Source organism: Delphinapterus leucas, chromosome 14 (genome assembly GCF_059928025.1).
Source record: "Delphinapterus leucas isolate spDelLeu-1000000601 "Yukka" chromosome 14, BTC_Dleu_Yukka2, whole genome shotgun sequence".
Lineage (NCBI taxonomy): Eukaryota > Metazoa > Chordata > Mammalia > Artiodactyla > Monodontidae > Delphinapterus > Delphinapterus leucas.
Window position 1 is genome coordinate 47,219,908 of NC_143142.1, and position 18,073 is coordinate 47,237,980.

General features: G+C 40.5%; 1 protein-coding gene across 8 annotated transcripts in view; it reads right to left on the reverse strand.

The window, feature by feature from the left end:
* Positions 1–18,073, reverse strand: part of GAREM1 (GRB2 associated regulator of MAPK1 subtype 1) — a 208,176-nt gene that overhangs the window by 125,862 nt on the left and 64,241 nt on the right. For 4 of the 8 annotated variants that reach the window (XM_022586917.3, XM_022586915.3, XM_089895058.1 and 1 more), the window contains exon 2: positions 14,979–15,119. The exons of 1 other annotated variant lie outside the window; for it this stretch is intronic. In XM_022586917.3, the coding sequence (XP_022442625.1) occupies positions 14,979–15,119 (141 nt within the window). Of the gene's footprint in view, positions 1–3,215; positions 3,400–14,032; positions 14,188–14,978; positions 15,120–18,073 lie in introns of those variants that run through there. 3 more of the 8 variants (XM_089895053.1, XM_089895057.1, XM_089895056.1) reach the window with 3 other exon arrangements.

Below are 18,073 nucleotides of genomic sequence, written 5' to 3' on the forward strand. Positions count from 1 at the left end.
GCCTGCAACCCAGAAGCGGGCTTCCCCAGAACCCAACCATGCTAGCATGATGACCTTGGACTTTTCCATTTCCACAACTGTGAGAAGTAAATTTCTGCTGTTTATAAGCCACCCAGTGTGTGACACTTTGTTATAGTGACCCGAATGGACTGAGACAGCCACAGAAGAGAAGAGGTGAAAGTAGGAACCCTCATCGTGTTCCTAACTCTATACTGTTGTTGGTTTTTGCCATAAGGCAGGAGGCAATGACCTTGAGTCTGCCGGGAACCACAGAGCTGACCCAAGGTGGCTCCTCCCACCTCAATGTCGTTCAAGGTCTAGAGTGCCCAGCTGGTCAAGCATGAAGACAGCAGACGGAGATGACTGGACACCAGCAGCACTAGTGACATCATCTCTCTACACAGCAACGTGCTCTACAGTTGTCACATAGAAACACACCAGAACCAAACATCAAAGAGAATATATATAGTCTCCTAATGGTTCCTGCAACAGGTAAAATGCATCACCTCATCTTCCTTCCACTACCTCACAAAAAAGACACACTCGCTATGAAACACTGTGCATATATGTGTGTGTTCAGGAGAGCGGGGCCGAGGTGAAGTGAAGTGATCTATGCCAGGAATTCTGTAGTTCAGTTTAAGTGCCTTTATTTTTTACGTTTCCCTACTTGTCTGCCCTGTTAATCCAGACATGGGGTTGTTGCTCCAAAGGACTGCTCTTTCCCCAGCTCGTTTACACCTTGGGAACACAAAGAAGGCCTTTCCACAGGGAGGAGGAACAAAATGCCCTCGAATTTGTGAGCTTTGCCTGCTAGATGAGCAGAAGAATATTACCAGCCAGTGCATACTGGCTGACAAGAGGGCGCCAGGTAAAGGAAAGGTGGAAAAACAGACCAAATAATTACAGCCCCAATCGAAATGCTTCCTCACCCTTGAGATAATAACCTTCTCTTCATGATTCACCCGGCCTGCCCCTGAGAGACTCGAGAGCAGCCCTGGGAGCAATGGGCTGTATTATTTGCTGCTTCCGCCTTACTTACGCTAGTCACCAAGGGCTGTCCCCACCTGCTACCGAAGGGTTATCTCTAAAACCCAAATATAAAATCATGGAAGTGAGCTCATGCTGACAAGGTGCAACCCAAACCCAGAAGGCCCATCAGAACTTTGGGATCTGGCCCCCGTGGCAGGCAGGGAGGCTGCAGGTGGAGTGGGTAGGCTTCGCGGTTGGATGGCTCTGGGTTTCAATCTTGACTTCTCCTACCTGTTGACCGTAGGACCTTGGCTAAGATCCCAAAGCCTTGGGTTCTTCATCTGGAAGGGGACAGTTTCTACCATGAAATGAAATCATGGCTCTGTGTGATACAGGCCTGGCCCCCACTCAGTAGGTGCTCCCGGCTACTCACTGTTGCGGGTCCTATGTGCTACCACTCCCTCCGCTGCACTCCTCCCTCCACCCTCTGTGCCCACTGCCCAGCGTCTCCAGTGTGTTCCATTATTCAATCAACATCTGAATAGATCCGCAGACCCGCAGCAGCACTGCTTCAATGCAGCCTCTCCTTGCTAGATTTGGACTCCGTATTCAGTTACCTGAACTTTGTTAAAATGGGAAAGGAGAAGATAGAACAATAAAAGAGAAATGATGCTACACTTCTATTGGGGGGCGGTGGGGGGCAGATCTTGACCCACACAGATACAACACGTAAAATTCTCAATTTCAACAGCATCTGAAGAACCATATTTTATGTAGATACATACTACAATCTGAAGTAGGGAAACCAGGTTTTATAATGTTTTTTAAAATCTGTTTATTCTAGGCATTTACAGATAGATACACCTTTTTAAAAATATATATATATATATAAAGGGAGAAGATAAAGGGAGAAGGAAGGGGCCAGGGTAGTCCTGGAGGATAAACAAAGCTTTGCAACGAAAGGGGATTGCTCCTTTGCTGCCCCCTGAATTTTTCCGCCATGACACACATGGTTGCTGTCAGTCTCAGGCAGTGTGTGCCGAATGTGATGTCTGTTCACAAACTGTTTAACATGTTTTTTTCAGTCTGGGCAACAGCTTGTTATGTTTTAGAAATCAACTCTGATACTTTTTTCTAGACAATGTCTGCCTGGCAGCCTCTGTGCAAAATGAGATTGTTTGATAACACAGCATAAAATATTTTTTGAGAACACAGCATAATAATAACATTATTATTGTTATCTGGGATTCTCCATCTCGGCACCACCGACATCTCTGTAGTGGTGGCTGTCCTGGGCATTACAGGATGGTCAGCAGCATCCCTGGTTTCTACTCACCGGGTCACAATAGCCCCCCATCCCTCGTTGCAACAGCCAAAAAGGTCTCTCGTTATTGCCAAATGTGCTGGGGAAGGGGAGGTGGGTACAGACTCTCAACTTGGTTGAGCGACTTGCTTGCTCAAACTTGGCTGAAAACCACTGGTCTATGTTATAGAAAACAAACATTATTTTTCTTAAAGAAAGTAACAGAGTTATTAAGAATTGTGACAGACTCCATAACAGATGTTTTGATCTTAATGAGTCAACCTACAAAACACACACGTTCTTCTTCACAGAGGAATGTCTTTATCATAAGCACTGAAAATATACGACTGGACTATTTCATTCAATTCATCAAACCTTCCTAGTTTGGCACATAGAACAAAGAATTCCTACTGGATGTAGGAAATAAGTTAATTGCCAGATATAGGCAAAACTGTTAAATCTTTATGGTATCAATCTTTTGGTCCTTGAGATTTTTGTATATATTTTTTTCCCCTCCTATCACCTGATGCCTTACTCCCAACACACTTTTTCTGTGGAACTCCTATCTCTGATGTACCTGGCAGGCTCAAGAACTAAAAGGATAAGCACATTCTTGCCAATCAAGAAGTCTAAGTACCTGAGATGATGTGAAACTTCTACTGGAAGGCCCTGAGTGTCCCAACAAGATCACAAAAGCATTTTAAAAGAAATCTGAATCTTCACTTTCCTACTCTACTTCCTTCTAGGAAGAACTTGACATTTATTTTGTTGACAACATTTATTTTAAGGGCAAAGAATGTTTTAGCAAAAAAGAAAATGGCAGAAATGAATGAAAGCCATTGGGAAAAAGAGTCCACGAGCTAAGGCCTAAGCCTGGGAGGTTAAAAACAAAAGTCTGTTTCTTTAAAAACTGGACCAAAAAAAAAAAAATTCTCAGAATTACCTTTCTCTCCTTTTTCCTTGTCCCGTGCATCTAGATATCAACTTCTACCTCATCAGCACTTCCCCCAGCCTAGGTCAGGTCTTCATTATCTTTCATCAGGTTATTTCAACAACTTCCTATCCGGTTTCTCTGATTTCTCATCGTCCATTCTGGATCAGTGTGGGAGGTGGTGGCCTCCTGTAATCTTTTTGAGACACAGATTAGGAGGGATGCCCACAAGACACAGAGATTACTGTTCCCATAATTCATCCTAGAATTTGAATCTCTTTACATTTGTTCCAAGCTGGGTTTCGAAACTCATTTCCTAAATAATCCTTCCCCCTCTAACCCACTAACCATTTAAATTATCTTTCACTATTGCCCATAATCCAAACCTTTCCTTAATCTGGCACTTGGTCTAGACTCCCTTTCCTGCCATGGTCACCTGAGGACCCTCACCTCCCACTCCCAGACAGAACTGCTCTCTCCTTTTTCAACAGTCTGCACTTCTATCAGAGCATCATGATCATTTCTCTTACTAACCATGGAGGGGCTTAGAGCTACACTTGCCTGCTTCAAGGGAAAAGGAAACCAGACTGTTCTCCAGGCATTCTCAGGCATCTTTGTAAACCGACTGAAAAAAATGTTCATTCTTTAAAGATGACTCAGGTTCAGTTCGCTCAAAAATATTTAGTGAGCTCTTAAACTATCCAAGCCTGTTCTAGATTCTGTGAGAGACAGGACTGTCCTCAAGGAGCCTTTAGTAGGGAGGAGAATAAAAGCAAGACATAAACACTCTTGAGCACAAAGTATTATAGGGATTCCAAACAGGAAGGACCTTATCTATACACACGTTGTGGAAAACTGAGAAAAGCTTCTTGAGGGGAGGTGGTGTATGAGGTGGGGTCTCATAGCTGGGGGGTGACTGATGCGCGAGCCATCCAAGGACTAGAAGCAGCACAGAGTGACGCAGGGTGGGTGGGGCCCATCTGGGGAACAACGAGCAGGCCAGCGGGGCTGGCGCCCGGAGAGGTGTGTACCGGAGAGCATGCTCTTATAGTTGAATGGATGTCAGGTCTCAGAAGGGCCCTGATTAGACGACAGTCTGCACCCACCTGGAGGACGCCTCTGACACGTCCCGGCCAGTGGTAAAGTAACAGCTCTAGTTGAGAAAAAATAACCTGACTGATGGGGGCTGGGAAGGAGGCACTCGGGTCTTCAGAGACCCAGTGAAAGCAGGTTGGAAAGGAGGAGCAGCTTTGGCAGGGACAGTGGGGATGGTATCAGCAAGACTGGGCACACAATTACTTACAGGGGCAAAGAGGAAAGGGCATGAGGTGATGGAGGGCTGAAATTCCCTCCCTGGGCGACTGGCTTCATTACTACAAGTAAGAAAGCTGGGGTGATGAAATGGTGTGAAGGGCTGTATGCAAAGACACAGCTGCCACTGAGTATGAAGCTCATGGGATGCAAATGACATGAGGGGAGACATGGACTATTTCAAACGCTGATGCGCCCCCTGCACTTCATTTACCTACAACGATTTTTAACGTCTAGAAGATAAAAGCTTTGTGTTTCTTGCTGGTCTCGCGCTCACTCACTGGCTTGACTCACTCTTAGGGACAAACCCCATGATGTTCTGTAAACCAGTCCTAACAGGTTGGAGGCCTTGGTAATGTATACCTTCCGGAAAAGCACACATGCGAGTTCTGAGTCATCTATGCTCTTGCCCTAAATGTCACAAAAGTTCGCATGGTACACGTGGTCTGTCGTTTTCCTGTGGACAAGTCCTCCTGACAACTACCCAGCTGGGTAAGCGGTTTAACAGAAGACCAGCACACGACTGCCCTGGAGGGTGAGTCATAAAGGTAAGCGATTCCAATTCTAAGAAACGGAGGGAAGTGACTTCAGGAAGATTTACCGGCATTGCGATCAGTTTTGAAACACAGAAGTCTCTTTTCCGCAAAGAAAAAAAAAAAAGCAATCCCTAAAAGCTGAAAGGGAACTTTTTAAAAGGTCACACCACCTCTCGGAGGTACAAATCCAACATGGAAGTCAAATTATGAAGTGAGACGAACCCATCCCCACCCATGTTTTAAACACCCCATTAATAGTGTGGTTACAGGCAGCTTGTTCAAACTTTCCACCTGATGTTAATCACATTTATCTCATAGGTTAAATCAGACTCAAGTTGGAGGTATCCCTTTCAAGTACCAACTTTCCATTCAGTACTGACGGAGAAGTAGAAAAAAAAATTAGAAAACAGCAGGCTTCGAGTTTTGAACCCCAAACACCATCCCTGTTTTTGTACCAGAGTTTTTTGTTTTATGTTTTGGATCCTAGAGTTTCTGTTGTAGATGCAGTGTGTGATTTTCAAGGATTCTGAGAGTAAACAGGCCAAAATGTGAGAACAGCAATTGAGGGATTCTCAAATTTTTATAAATGTTGTTTTACCGGCATTTATAGATCAAGAAAAGCCACACAGGCGCAGTGGTTAAGAATCCGCCTGCCAAGGCAGGGACACGGGTTCGAGCCCTGGTCCAGGAAGATCCCACATGCCGTGAAGCAACTATGCCCGTGTGCCAGAACTACTGAGCCTGTGCTCTAGAGCCCACGTGCCGCAACTACTGAAGCGCGCGCGCCTAGAGCCCACGATCCACAACAAGAGAAGCCACTGCAATAAGCCTGCGCACCGCAACGAAGAGTAGCCCCCGCTCGCCGCAACTAGAGAAAGCCTGAGTGGAGCAACGAAGACCCAACACAGCCATACATACATACGTACATACATACATAAAAATTTTTTAAATGTTTAAAAAAAAAGAAAAGCCACAGTGTGACACCAAATAACTTTCCCTGTATTTACTCATATTCCCCCTTTCCATTTCTCCCATAAAGCTCTTATTTTAAGGAGAAACTAATAAAAAAGAATTTCCTTTCTTTCCAAATCATACACACACACACACACCTCCTTCCTCCTTTATACTTAAATCACTACCACCAACTGGGTAAGCCCCTGGGAACCAGCCAGGCTGGGAGCAATCAAGTCTCCACAGGTAGCTGCTAAACTGGGATGGTTGCACCATGTGGTGAAAACAGAATCATTTCTTTCTGAGTTCACCTTTCACTGGGCTTTTCCACACTTGACACTGGAACAGAACTTACTAAGACTATAAGTAGGATTCAAGGATTGAGGCAGAAGTGGTTTTGGTAAGAATACCACTGAAGAGTTATACACGACAATTAACTTTGCTGTTGGTTGCTGTCAGAGAGTCAATTTTTTTCCTTATTACAAAATTTTTCAAAACATACAGAAAATGAATACTGTACCATCTACCCTTCACCTAGACTGAACAACTTTAACAGCCCGCCCAATATTTGTCTATGTTGATCTGTTTGTTTTTGAAGTATTTTATAAATGATAATCATATTCCCCTCCCCTAAGTAATTCAGTATGTCTCTAAAAAATAAGGATGTTTTCCTTCAAAACAGTAATACTAGTATCATACCTAACAATACTTAACAAAATCAAGATAATTCCCTAGAATCATCTCCTCGTGAATATCATTCATATTCAAATTTCCTCGGGGTATTATTCTTAAGCATTTAGAAGTGAAACTAGAAAACTATACCGAAGGCTGGCGACAGTCCTCCAGTCATTCTTCCATCAAAGGCAGATGCTTACGTAAGTTCTTTACCCTTGTTTTGAGTTTAAACGTCTGGGTCAACACCCAAATGTGAAAGATACAATTCACCGGACCTCTGACCACAAACACTATGTTACAGTAGCTACACCAAATACCTCATGAAACAAAGAAGTAGAGAGGGAGAGGGTAACAACGTCTCTGGTGGAAAACAATGGCAGAGACAATTTCCCAGATACCAGGCTATTACATTACTTAATTAGTTTCCCCCCTTTTCTCTTCTGAGTCATCCCCCCAGCTGAGAAAGATGCTCCCGACTCCATTATTCTTAAAAAATGAATATTAGAAGCCTTTCACTCCTATGTCATCACCCTTAGCTTTTCTTTACTACACTGGCACACATAGTTGATCTGTGTTGCTGTCTCACCTTCCACTCATTTTTAATCCCCTGGTGAAGTCTAATTTTCCTGCCATTTATTCACCGAGTCTGTCCTTTTGAATATCACCAACTTCCTAAGTCGCACTTAAAAGACCTTCTCCCCCGGCCTCCAGACTTGGATAGGAAGGCCCCCAGGTTCCCACAGCATCCTCTCGATCTCCCACAGGCTCTCCTGGAAGCTCTTCTGTCTTTGCTCCTTCCTGTAATTTACTTAGAAATGGGAATGTCACCTGTACGCAGATGACTTATGAATCTGGAAAAGGTCAAGAGAAATATACGTTTCCTTAGTTTTCCCCTAGAGTCAGATTACAAGTGGGGAGCGTGCGTGAAAGGAAAGAAAAGAAAAAGCTTTACTCAATTTACCAGCAAATTCTAACAGATCTCTCTTCTCTGTGACGGTTAGAATATCTTCCTTGTGCGAAGTGCCTTCTAGCACTTTCCAGAGAATCGTGGTGAGGAAATCAGGTTCTGGAGCCACATATCCTGGGTTCAAATCACACCTATTACTGTGTAATATTACAAGATCCTTAACATCTTTGAACCTCGGTTTGCACTTGTGCACAAATGCAGATAATAATAGAACCTGCCTCATGGGTTTGTTGTGAAAGCCACATGAAGAAATACAAGTAAAATGCTGAGTTAACAAGAGAACACTAAGCCCTACATAAATCTGAGTTATTGCTATCTGTGACCTAAAGATTCAATTATGAAAAATGGTTATTTCTTAGATAGCTAATATTTATTACTGGCAAAACTGGTTGGGATAATGTTCCTTGGCATACTACATTGGTCCTGAGGACTTTTTAAAAGACCATTTGGTTACTTTCCATTTTATCACATAAGCTTTATCCCATGTAACAGAGAAAGTACACAAGATGTTCTACAAAAGTAGTTACTTTTGTAAACAGATGATTCACACTAGTTAAACTCACAACCCAGGAGAATAAAATTAGCTTGTTTCAACACTTCCCCTTGTTCAGTAATTACAATTCAAGGTTATGTTAGAATACCACATTACTATAATTTTGCCCGAGAGACAGACACTGCACATCCTACATTTTTAAAATGCTGATATAAATGCAGGTGCTTGCTGAGAAGGGCCTTGCAGATTTCATAAGCAAGTCTAACCAACCTTGGGCTCCACTGTTACCTATTTCTGTACATACTGTAGCTAGGAGGGCAGTACTGAGATCATTTTAGCTTGTTAAAGATTTACCAGATTTGCAGGAGGATGAGAATTTAAAAATAGAAGCCAAACGTGGCTGGAGTTTATCTCAGATGCTTATATTCAAGTAGCAATCTGTTCGGTGATGACGACACCAAGCACGCCGTCAAATGATTTATATTTTCATAAACCCAGTCGGAATTCCACTACTTCCCCAAGTGGTGGATCACAGGTACAGACACCTCACATTCTGATTCATTTGATTTCTCAGAGCTGTGTCTCTAGAGAGAGCTTTTTCTGGTTTTCACGACAGAGTTGATAATGAGGAGGTAACATTATTTAGTATTCATCTCGTGACAGGGACAGTGTTGAGTCATTTACACAAGTCAGATCTCAGAAAATCTTCATGACATTTTCTAAGGTAAAACTTCATTTTATAGGTTGGAAACTTGGAGCTTAAAAGGGCAAATAAAATTCCAGAGGCAACGGCGTATCCAGCTTTTTGTGGAGCCTGAAGTTTATATTAGTTTTAAAGGACAAAATATCAAATTGTGAATACCAAATTAGGTTTAAGGCCCTAGAAGGGTTGAGCATAAACCCTGAGACACATGCTTTAGTGTAAGCGATATGCACGAGCTTGACCGCTCTGAGCTGCAGAGACACAAGGAATTTGATGAATAGAAATGTGAATTGTAAAATGGAAATCATTCATCTTTACAAACTGTTGGCTATAATTAAGTTGCACTAGGTTCCCTTTTCTAATTTTTAAAAATATATATATATATTTTTTTTTCTGGTTTAACAAGTCAGGAAGCGTGCAGGGTGAGTTAGCAGTGTCTGATGGAGTGCCAGGCAGGAATTTAGATGGTCTGAGTACACAGAATGCAGAAAAATTCCGAATTCTGTGTTGTACATTCCTTAGGAAATCTTTGCCCTTTCGGTAGCAACAAGAAGTTAGAGTTTAGATAGAACTGATCTGTGATACCTTTTGACTAAAAGTTGTCTGAAAGCTGCAATCATTTTTCTAAACACTATGCCAATTTTTCTTGAGCGGTTTCCCTGCTGTTAGCAAAATATGTGATGCTGATGCTGACTGAACACATTCTCTCTCTCGGAATCAACCGTTTGTCAAACCAAGAAAATTCCTTTTATCCCAAATAAAAAACTTACTTTGTCAGAATAAGGGAAGTCTTTATTTTTTTTTCTCAAAGCACATCTAATAATTTCAGAATTCAGAGTAAGGTGACTCTTATTACCACCACATCAGAGTATAATTCTGATAAGAACTTCAAGTCATATTTCTCTTTTCTGAAAATTTTATGAAATTATTTCTTTTCACATGAGGAATTTCATGAAAATCTCTGATAAAAAATATGGGAAAGGCACTCTGAATTGTGATTTTCTAAAAATGCTGAGTTTCACAACTTTCCAGAATATATGTGAATAGAGCTGTGTACAACTGCCTTGGCTGTGCACTGCACAACTCCAAGGGACACCATTTACAGAGACCACAAAGTAAGGAGCGTTGCCTGGAATAGGACAGTGCAGTAGCCCTGATGAAAATGGTACACTAACTGAGAAGAATGGTTGCTACCTATAACAGAAAATAAGGAAAGGGGGGCATGTCATAAAGACAGATGGGCCAGCTTGTACCCAAATGGCAAAATATGAGACAATTTGAGCATCAAAATAAACAAGGACAGGAAGATATTTCGACCCCCTTCCTGAAGTAAGAATCCATAATTTCATGCTGATAATAAAAGGTAACTAACTGAACAATGGGACAGAAGGAACAGCTCTTCCTTACAGTAGAATGACAACACATATAAGAAGGAATGATGGAGTTAAGTTAGAAATGCACTGTTTTGCCACCTTCAAAGTAAAAATTGAATCAGACAGGAAACATCAATAGCTGCTCAACAAAAGAAGGGGGGAGTTAGAGAAGGAATAAGATACCTACAGAATCTCGAAGAACCTTCTTTCAAATTTCCCAGTAACACAAAGCATGGTAATTATACAGCAGAGAAATCAGACAACACCTTAACCGAGTGATCAAAATCAATGTCACCAATAAGGGACAAGGGGACATCCCGTGTCTCTAGATGTGATTCCCTGAGGAGGACACAACCAGCCCAAAGTGCATAATCTCAATCTAAGCATGAACAGCCTGGGGAACCCAAATTGAGGGCTAGTCTATAAAACAACTTGCCTATATTCTTCAAAAATGTCATAGGGACTTCTCTGGTGGCACAGTGGTTAAGAATCAGTCTGCCAATGCAGGGGACATGGGTTCGAGCCCTGGTCCGGAAGATCCCACATGCTGCAGAGCAACTAAGCCCATGTGCCACAACTACTGAGTATGAGCTCTAGAGCCCGCGAGCCACAACCACTGAGCCCGTGTGCCACAACTACTGAAGCCCATGTGCTTAGAGCCTGTGCTCCACAAGAGAAGCCACCACAATGAGAAGCCCACGCACCACGACGAAGAGTAGCCCCCACTCAGCAACTAGAAAAAGCCCACGCACAGCAACGAAGACTCAACGCAGCCAAAAAAAAAAAAAAAGTCATAAAACACATAAGGAAGGAAGGATAAGGGGAAGGATAAGGAACTATCCCAGATTAAAGGAGACTAAAGAGACATGATAGGGAAATACAATAAGGGGTCCCAGACTAGGTGCTGTCCTAGAGCGAAAAAATATTATTGGGACAACTGACAAAACTGGAACATGGACCATAGATTAAAGTATTAAATGTCCTGAATTTGCTAACAGTACTGTGGTTACATTAAGAGGATATCCTTGTTCTTAGGAAATACATAATGAAGTCTAAGGGGGATGTGTGCTGTCTGCTCTCCAATGATTTGGGATAAATAAATAATATGTGTGTGTGTGTGTGTGTGTGTGTGTGTGTGTGCAAAGAAAGAGATGGAGGAAAAGAATACAACAAACATGGCAAATGATGGTAAAAATGGGTAAATAGTATAAAGGAATATATCATACGATTGCAGCCTCAAAGTAAAAAGTTTAAAACAACAACAAAAAAACCCAGCAGCCAAAACAACATTGAGGGGTATCAGTATTCAGCCTGCTTTAAGGAGCAGAAAAGTAATTCAACTTGTAATCTGTACTTCAAAATAAACAGTTAATCTTTAGAAACATTTTACTGCTATCATTACCATAATCACCACTATTAACACTATGGAGCACTTGGAATTAGTAAGCGCTCAGAAAGGTGCTTCACTTGCATTACCTCTTTTAATCTTCACAACTAGCTGAAGAGAAAGGCACTATAGTTATCCCCACTTTACAGATGAGGAAACTAAGATTCAGAGAGGTTTAGTAACTTGCCCAAATACAGACAGTAAGTGGCAGAACCAGAAATCCAACTAGGCTGATTATAAAGCTGGTAGATTTTATTACTATGTTAAACATATTTAATTATTATTTATTAATTTTCCTCAAAGAACGAGTGATGACTCTTAACCTATATGAAATTACAACAAATTAGTACAACATGCATGAATAAGGGTTTCTTCTACGAATTAAAATTAAAACACTAATAAACCAGAGACATATATGATATTTTTAGTCTCCACAATTTACTTTATACTCTCTTTCTTCCAAAGGCTGGACTTGATAATAAATTCTTTGAAATAAAATATCCCCTAGGATGCTCTTTGAAATAATCTTATCAAATGTCTCATAAACCATTGGTTGTTATGGACTGAATGTTTACATCCTCCCAAAATCAGAGTAATTCAATGTAATGGAATTTGGAGGTGCGGCCTTCAGGAAATAATTAGGTCATGAGGGTGGAGTCCTCATGAATGAGATTAGTGCCCTTATAAGAACAGACTTGAGAAGGATGATTGTTCTCTCTCTCTAACTTGTGAGGACACAGCAAGAAAATGACCATCTGCAAACCAGAAAATTGGGCTCTCACCAGACACCAGATCTACTGGCACCTTGATCTTGGACTTCTCAAGAAATAAATTTCTTTTGTTTATGATCTATCCAGTCTATGGTATTTTGTTATAGCAGCTTGAACTAAGATAGTTCTATTTCATGTTTTTCTTCCTTTAATATATTTTCTTTCTTTTCATGTAAAGTGGTACAGTCTTAGTGTTCATGTTTCCTTTTAGTCTTGGGACCTCAATTTCACTTTAAAAAAAAAAGTATCATTTGCAATACACGCCCTGGGGTCTCCCAATTAAGTGTACTATCATTTTCCCTGCAGATAAAGAGTAAGCTGTTGAACATACCATATCTTTTATCCCAGTGGAAGGTGAATGTCTATTTTAAAAAATGTTCAGAACAATAAAACATTTGCAAATATTTGCAGGTGTTTAGGGAAATCTGATCATCTGACACTGTGAATGTCCATTCCAGAACAAAGGATTCCCAGCCTTGGCTGCATAATTTAACTACATACAAGAGGAGCTATTAAAATCCTAATGCTCAGCCCACACTCAAAACCAATTACCAGAACCCTGGACATGGGAACTGGGCATCAGTCATTTTGAAAGCTTCCCAGGTGATTCCAATGTACAGCCAAGTTTGAGATCCCTAGGTGAAGCATCTGTAGCCATAAAGAACTATATCTTTTGTGTATAGATCCTAAGGACTCACAAAGGTTTTTAGAACTGGTCTCACTTGTTAAGGAGTGTACAGTGCAGCTGGCAAGTGAAGATGTGTGTGCTTCTAGGAAAAGGTAACTGAACGAAGCCTAAGGATGTGTGCTAAATGAATGTGATACATGGTAAGTACATCGAAGACCACATGGGGAGAGTCGGAGGTACCTGCACCCTCCTGACGCAATGACAGGCTCTGATAAAAGCATGGCCAAGGAAGGCAACGCCGGCCGGGGAATGGTGTAAATGGAAAAGTACTCAGGATATCCAGGACACAGTGAGGTGACTAATCTAGCTAGAGTGGAAGGCTCACTCTTCAGAGTAGAAGAGGTAAGTTTGGAGAAGTGGACTAGAACCAGCCCCTGTGAGGGCTCTGAGCAATAAGTCAAAGAGACTGGTGGCATACGGAGTCTCTAAAGAGATCTGAGTAACTGATCAAATGACAGCATGCATTTGGGACGAACGATGTCATGGAGCAATGGGTTTGGGGGAAAGACTAAAACTCAATCTACTAAAAGAAGAACACAGCAGATTAGGTAAAATCATATATGTGAATCACAATCTTACACCTTCCTTCTCGGTTTTCCACAAGGGACAGAATTTTGGTTCTGCTAAAACTAGCATGGATCTCACCTGTTGTGGGACCACTGGCAGGAGAGACTGGGCAGGTGGAGGGTCTGTCTCATTCTCTGCCCCTTTGGCCTGGCTCCCAATCTCACAGTCATAATACTTTCTGTAGCTATATGTTCCTCCTTTTTCTATGAAGTCTACTCCTACATCTGGGCAAGAGAATTCCAGGACAGGGTTTCAGGCAAGAGAAATTCTTTCTTATAATTTTTCTGGAATAAGAAGGATTTTGAGAAATTTAGTGATCTCTAGGTCATATCTAGCAATGAAGACTCCTAGGAATAAAAGGGGGACCAAACCATTCATTCATCCAAAAAATATTTACTGAACACATACCATTTGCTGCTGTTCTAGACAGTGGGGATACAGCAAGGTCTCTTTTCCAAACAGACAACTCTCTGGGCAATGTAGAGGAGTCACTCAAAAACATGACGGCAGTCTAGGGCTATACAATTTATAGCTAATCAATTACAGTGTCCTGCTAGAGACTTCTGAAAAATTAACAATAGTAGAGAAAAAGTCAAGATCCTTCACATAATGAACTATAAGCACCAGAAGAAAGTATAGGAAATATATATACATAACGTTTTTTAAAAACTGCATTTGTAAGCCGCCACTATTGAAAGTGGATTTAAGCTACTAGATGTATCATAAACTCCTAGAACAGTGCTGGTACTTAGAAAGCCCTTAATAAAAATTAGTTAAATGACATTGTTACACTGAATGGAGTTCCAGCTGAGGCAAGAAGGTAGTTATTATCCTGATTCAACTAAGCAGTGAGGTCACCTCTGCTGCCTGTATTCTAAACGCTTCCTTGCAAAGAGGGACATGTTCAGGTATCTGACCTTTCAATCCAATACTTTTAAAACCAGACCACAATGCTTGTTTGTGAAATGGTATCTTGTGAAACCATGACATCAAAGTCATTCACAAATCGTGCTCAGGTTTATTCAGAGATACTGGTGTTCAGAGGCTGGTTATGCATATGGACTGTCATTCCAGAGATGACCTTTGTGTTTGTACCATTTTCATTTTATAAATATCTAATAAGAATCTGTGCTTAAGAATCCACGCTTAACTACATGCATTAATTAGAAATGCCTATGACAAAATGAATCTGAGCTTTCACTGATAAAATAACCAAAGTGTTTCATTCATCTTTTTCTAAGTCATTATACCCTCTAGTTTATAGACAATTCCTATCTTCTCACTGTGGAGGAGAAAATTAGCATATTCAAGTACCCTTCATTAGCCGCTTCTTGTCTCTTGAAAGGAGCTTTACCTGCATAATGTACCGGAATCTCTATCTTTGGCCCAATGACATAGTGCCCCTCCTCCAAGCTATGGGCAGTGATGGTGGTCCACTGACGGCACGAATGAATCAGAAGGTAGTCATTTTCCCGCAGCCCTTCTACGCATTCTCCTAGAAAATAAATTTTATATAAAAAACTTAGAATTAGCATCTGTTTACTCCATTCTCTGCAATAAAATTTCGTTAGTTAAAACTTCACTAATGGAGAAGTTGATAGTTCATCCCAAGATGAGAAAAAGTTCACTTTTGAGTTACCATAAAAAAAGGCATTTCATACCAAGTTGACAACTGTACACAGGGTTCCATAAAAATGTTTCCCACTTATGTGCAAAGAGATTTTCAAATACCTCATTCTATCTTAATGATTGTATTTCAATGATAATAAAACAAACATTTATTAAGTGCCAACAGTAAATCGGACACTAATTAAATGCTTTGCATATATTATTTCAATGTAATACAGTAACATTATGAGGTAGGTATTGTTCCTTCTTTGCAGGTAAGAAAAATTAAGGTTCAGAATGTTAAGTGTAGTCTAAGCTCACAGATTTAATAAGCAGAAAAGTGCAGATTCAGGACTATGTCAAAAAGATTCCAAAGCTATGTTCTTTTTTGGTCATGCCTTGCGGCTTGCGGGATCCTAGTTCCCCAACCAGGGATGGAACCCGGGTCCTCGGCAGTGAAAGTGCAGAGTCCCAACCACTGGACTGCCAGGGAATTCCCCCAAAGCTTATGCTCTTAATCACTACAACATACCTACCAAAAATATATAATAAATTTATCTCTCTGTTGAAACAGTACTTGAGATTAAATGCCTGTACCTCCTTTCAAATTTTATATGTTTTAATATGGTACTGGTACAAAAACGGACACATAGATCAATGCAACAGAACAGAAAGCCCAGAAATAAACCCATGCACTTATGGTCAATTAATCTACAACAAAGGAGGCAAGAATATACAATACAGAAAAGACCGTCTCTACAAGTGTTGCTGGGAAAACTGGACAGCTACATGTAAAGGAATAAAATTAGAACATTCTCTAACACCATATACGAAAACAAACTCAAAATGGATTAGAGACCTAAATGTAAGACCGTATACTCTAAAACTCCTAGAGAAAAACATAGGCAGAATACTTTTGACATAAATTGCAGCAATATTATTTTGGATCCGTTTCCTAGATTAATGGAAATAAAAGCAAAAATAAACAAATGGGACCTAATCAAACTCAAAAGCTTTTACACAGGGTTTCCCTGGTGGCGCGGTGGTTGAGAGTCAGCCTGCCAATGCAGGGGACATGGGTCCGTGCCCCGGTCCGGGAAGATCCCACATGCCGCAGAGCGGCTGGGACCGTAAGCCATGGCCGCTGAGCCTGCGCGTCCGGAGCCTGTGCTCCGCAACGGGAGAGGCCACAGCAGTGAGAGGCCCGTGTACGACCAAAAAAAAAAAAAAAAAAAGCTTTTACACAGCAAAGGAAGCCATAAAGAAAAAGGAAAAGACAACCTACAGAATAGGAAAAAATATTCACAAAAAATGTGACTGACAAGGGATTAATTTCAAAAATATACAAACAGCTCACACAGCTCAACATCAAAAAAACAAACAACCCAATCAAAAAATGGGCAGAAGATCAAAATAGACATTCTCCAAAGAAGACGTACAGATGGTCAATAGGCACATGAAGAGATGCTCAACATCACTAATTATTAGAGAAATGCAAATCAAAACTACAATGAAGTATCACCTCACACCAATCAGAATGGCCGTCATGAAACAGTCTACAAATAATAAATGCTGGAGAGGGTGTGGAGAAAAGGGAGCCCTCCTACACCGTTGGTGGGAATGTAAACTGATACAGCCACTATGGAGAACAGTATGGAGCTTACTTTAAAAACTGAAAATAGAGTTGCCATATGATCCAGCAATCCCATTCCTGGGCCTGTAACAGGAAATGATGAAAACTCTAATTTGAAAAGATACACGCACCCCAATGTTCACTGCAGCACTGTTCACAATAGCCAAGACATAGAAGCAACCTAAATGTCTATCAACAGAGGAGTGGATAAAGAAGATGTGGTCCATATATACAATGGAACATTACTGAGCCATAAAAAAGAATGAAATAATGCCATTTGCAGCAACACGGATGGACCTAGAGGTTATCACACTGAGTGAAGTAAGTCAGAGAAAGACAAATATCGTATATCACTCACACGTGGAATCTAAAAATATGATACAAATGAACTTATTTCCAAAACAGAAAGAGACTCACAGACATAGAAAACAAACTTATGGTTACCAAAGGGGAAAGGGGAGGGGGAGGGATAAATTAGGAGTCTGGGATCAACAGATACACACTGCTATATATAAAATAGAAAAACAGCACAGAGAACAATATTCAACATCTTGTAATAACCTATAATGGAAAAGAATCTGAAAAAGAATATATATGTAACTGAATACATGTAACTGTAACTACATATACATGTAATATATACATATATGTAATTGTAACTATACCTGAAACTAACACAACGTTGTAAATCAACTATACTTCAATAAAAAAAAATAAAATGTTATGTTTTGCCAGTTCTCTCTGGCCTACCAAATTTCCCAATCAACTGAAAATAATGAAGCTTTATAGCATACACATGAAATTATTTTTTTCATTTTAATATTTTCTAAAGTAATCAGCTTTTGAGCCAATAACAAACTATTTCAAAAGAGAAATCCATTCCCTGAAACTTAAAAAATGTTCCCTTTTTTTTTCTTAGATGCTGAAATAATCCATCCCATTAATCCTGGTTTAGTAATTTTAAATGCTAAAAAACCAAACAAACAAAAAAACAACAACTTGAAAAGACTAATTCCTTTATACAGAAAACAATATGCTTTCCTTATTTTTGACATTTATTATATCTCAATAATTAAAAGAATTATTATTGATTTCACTGTCTGTTCTGAAATGGCATTTATAGACTTCTCAAAAATTCTTAAAAGTATCAGTACTTTTTCAATAAATAAAGTAGAGGAGGCTGTAACAATCAACTTGGTTACCACAGC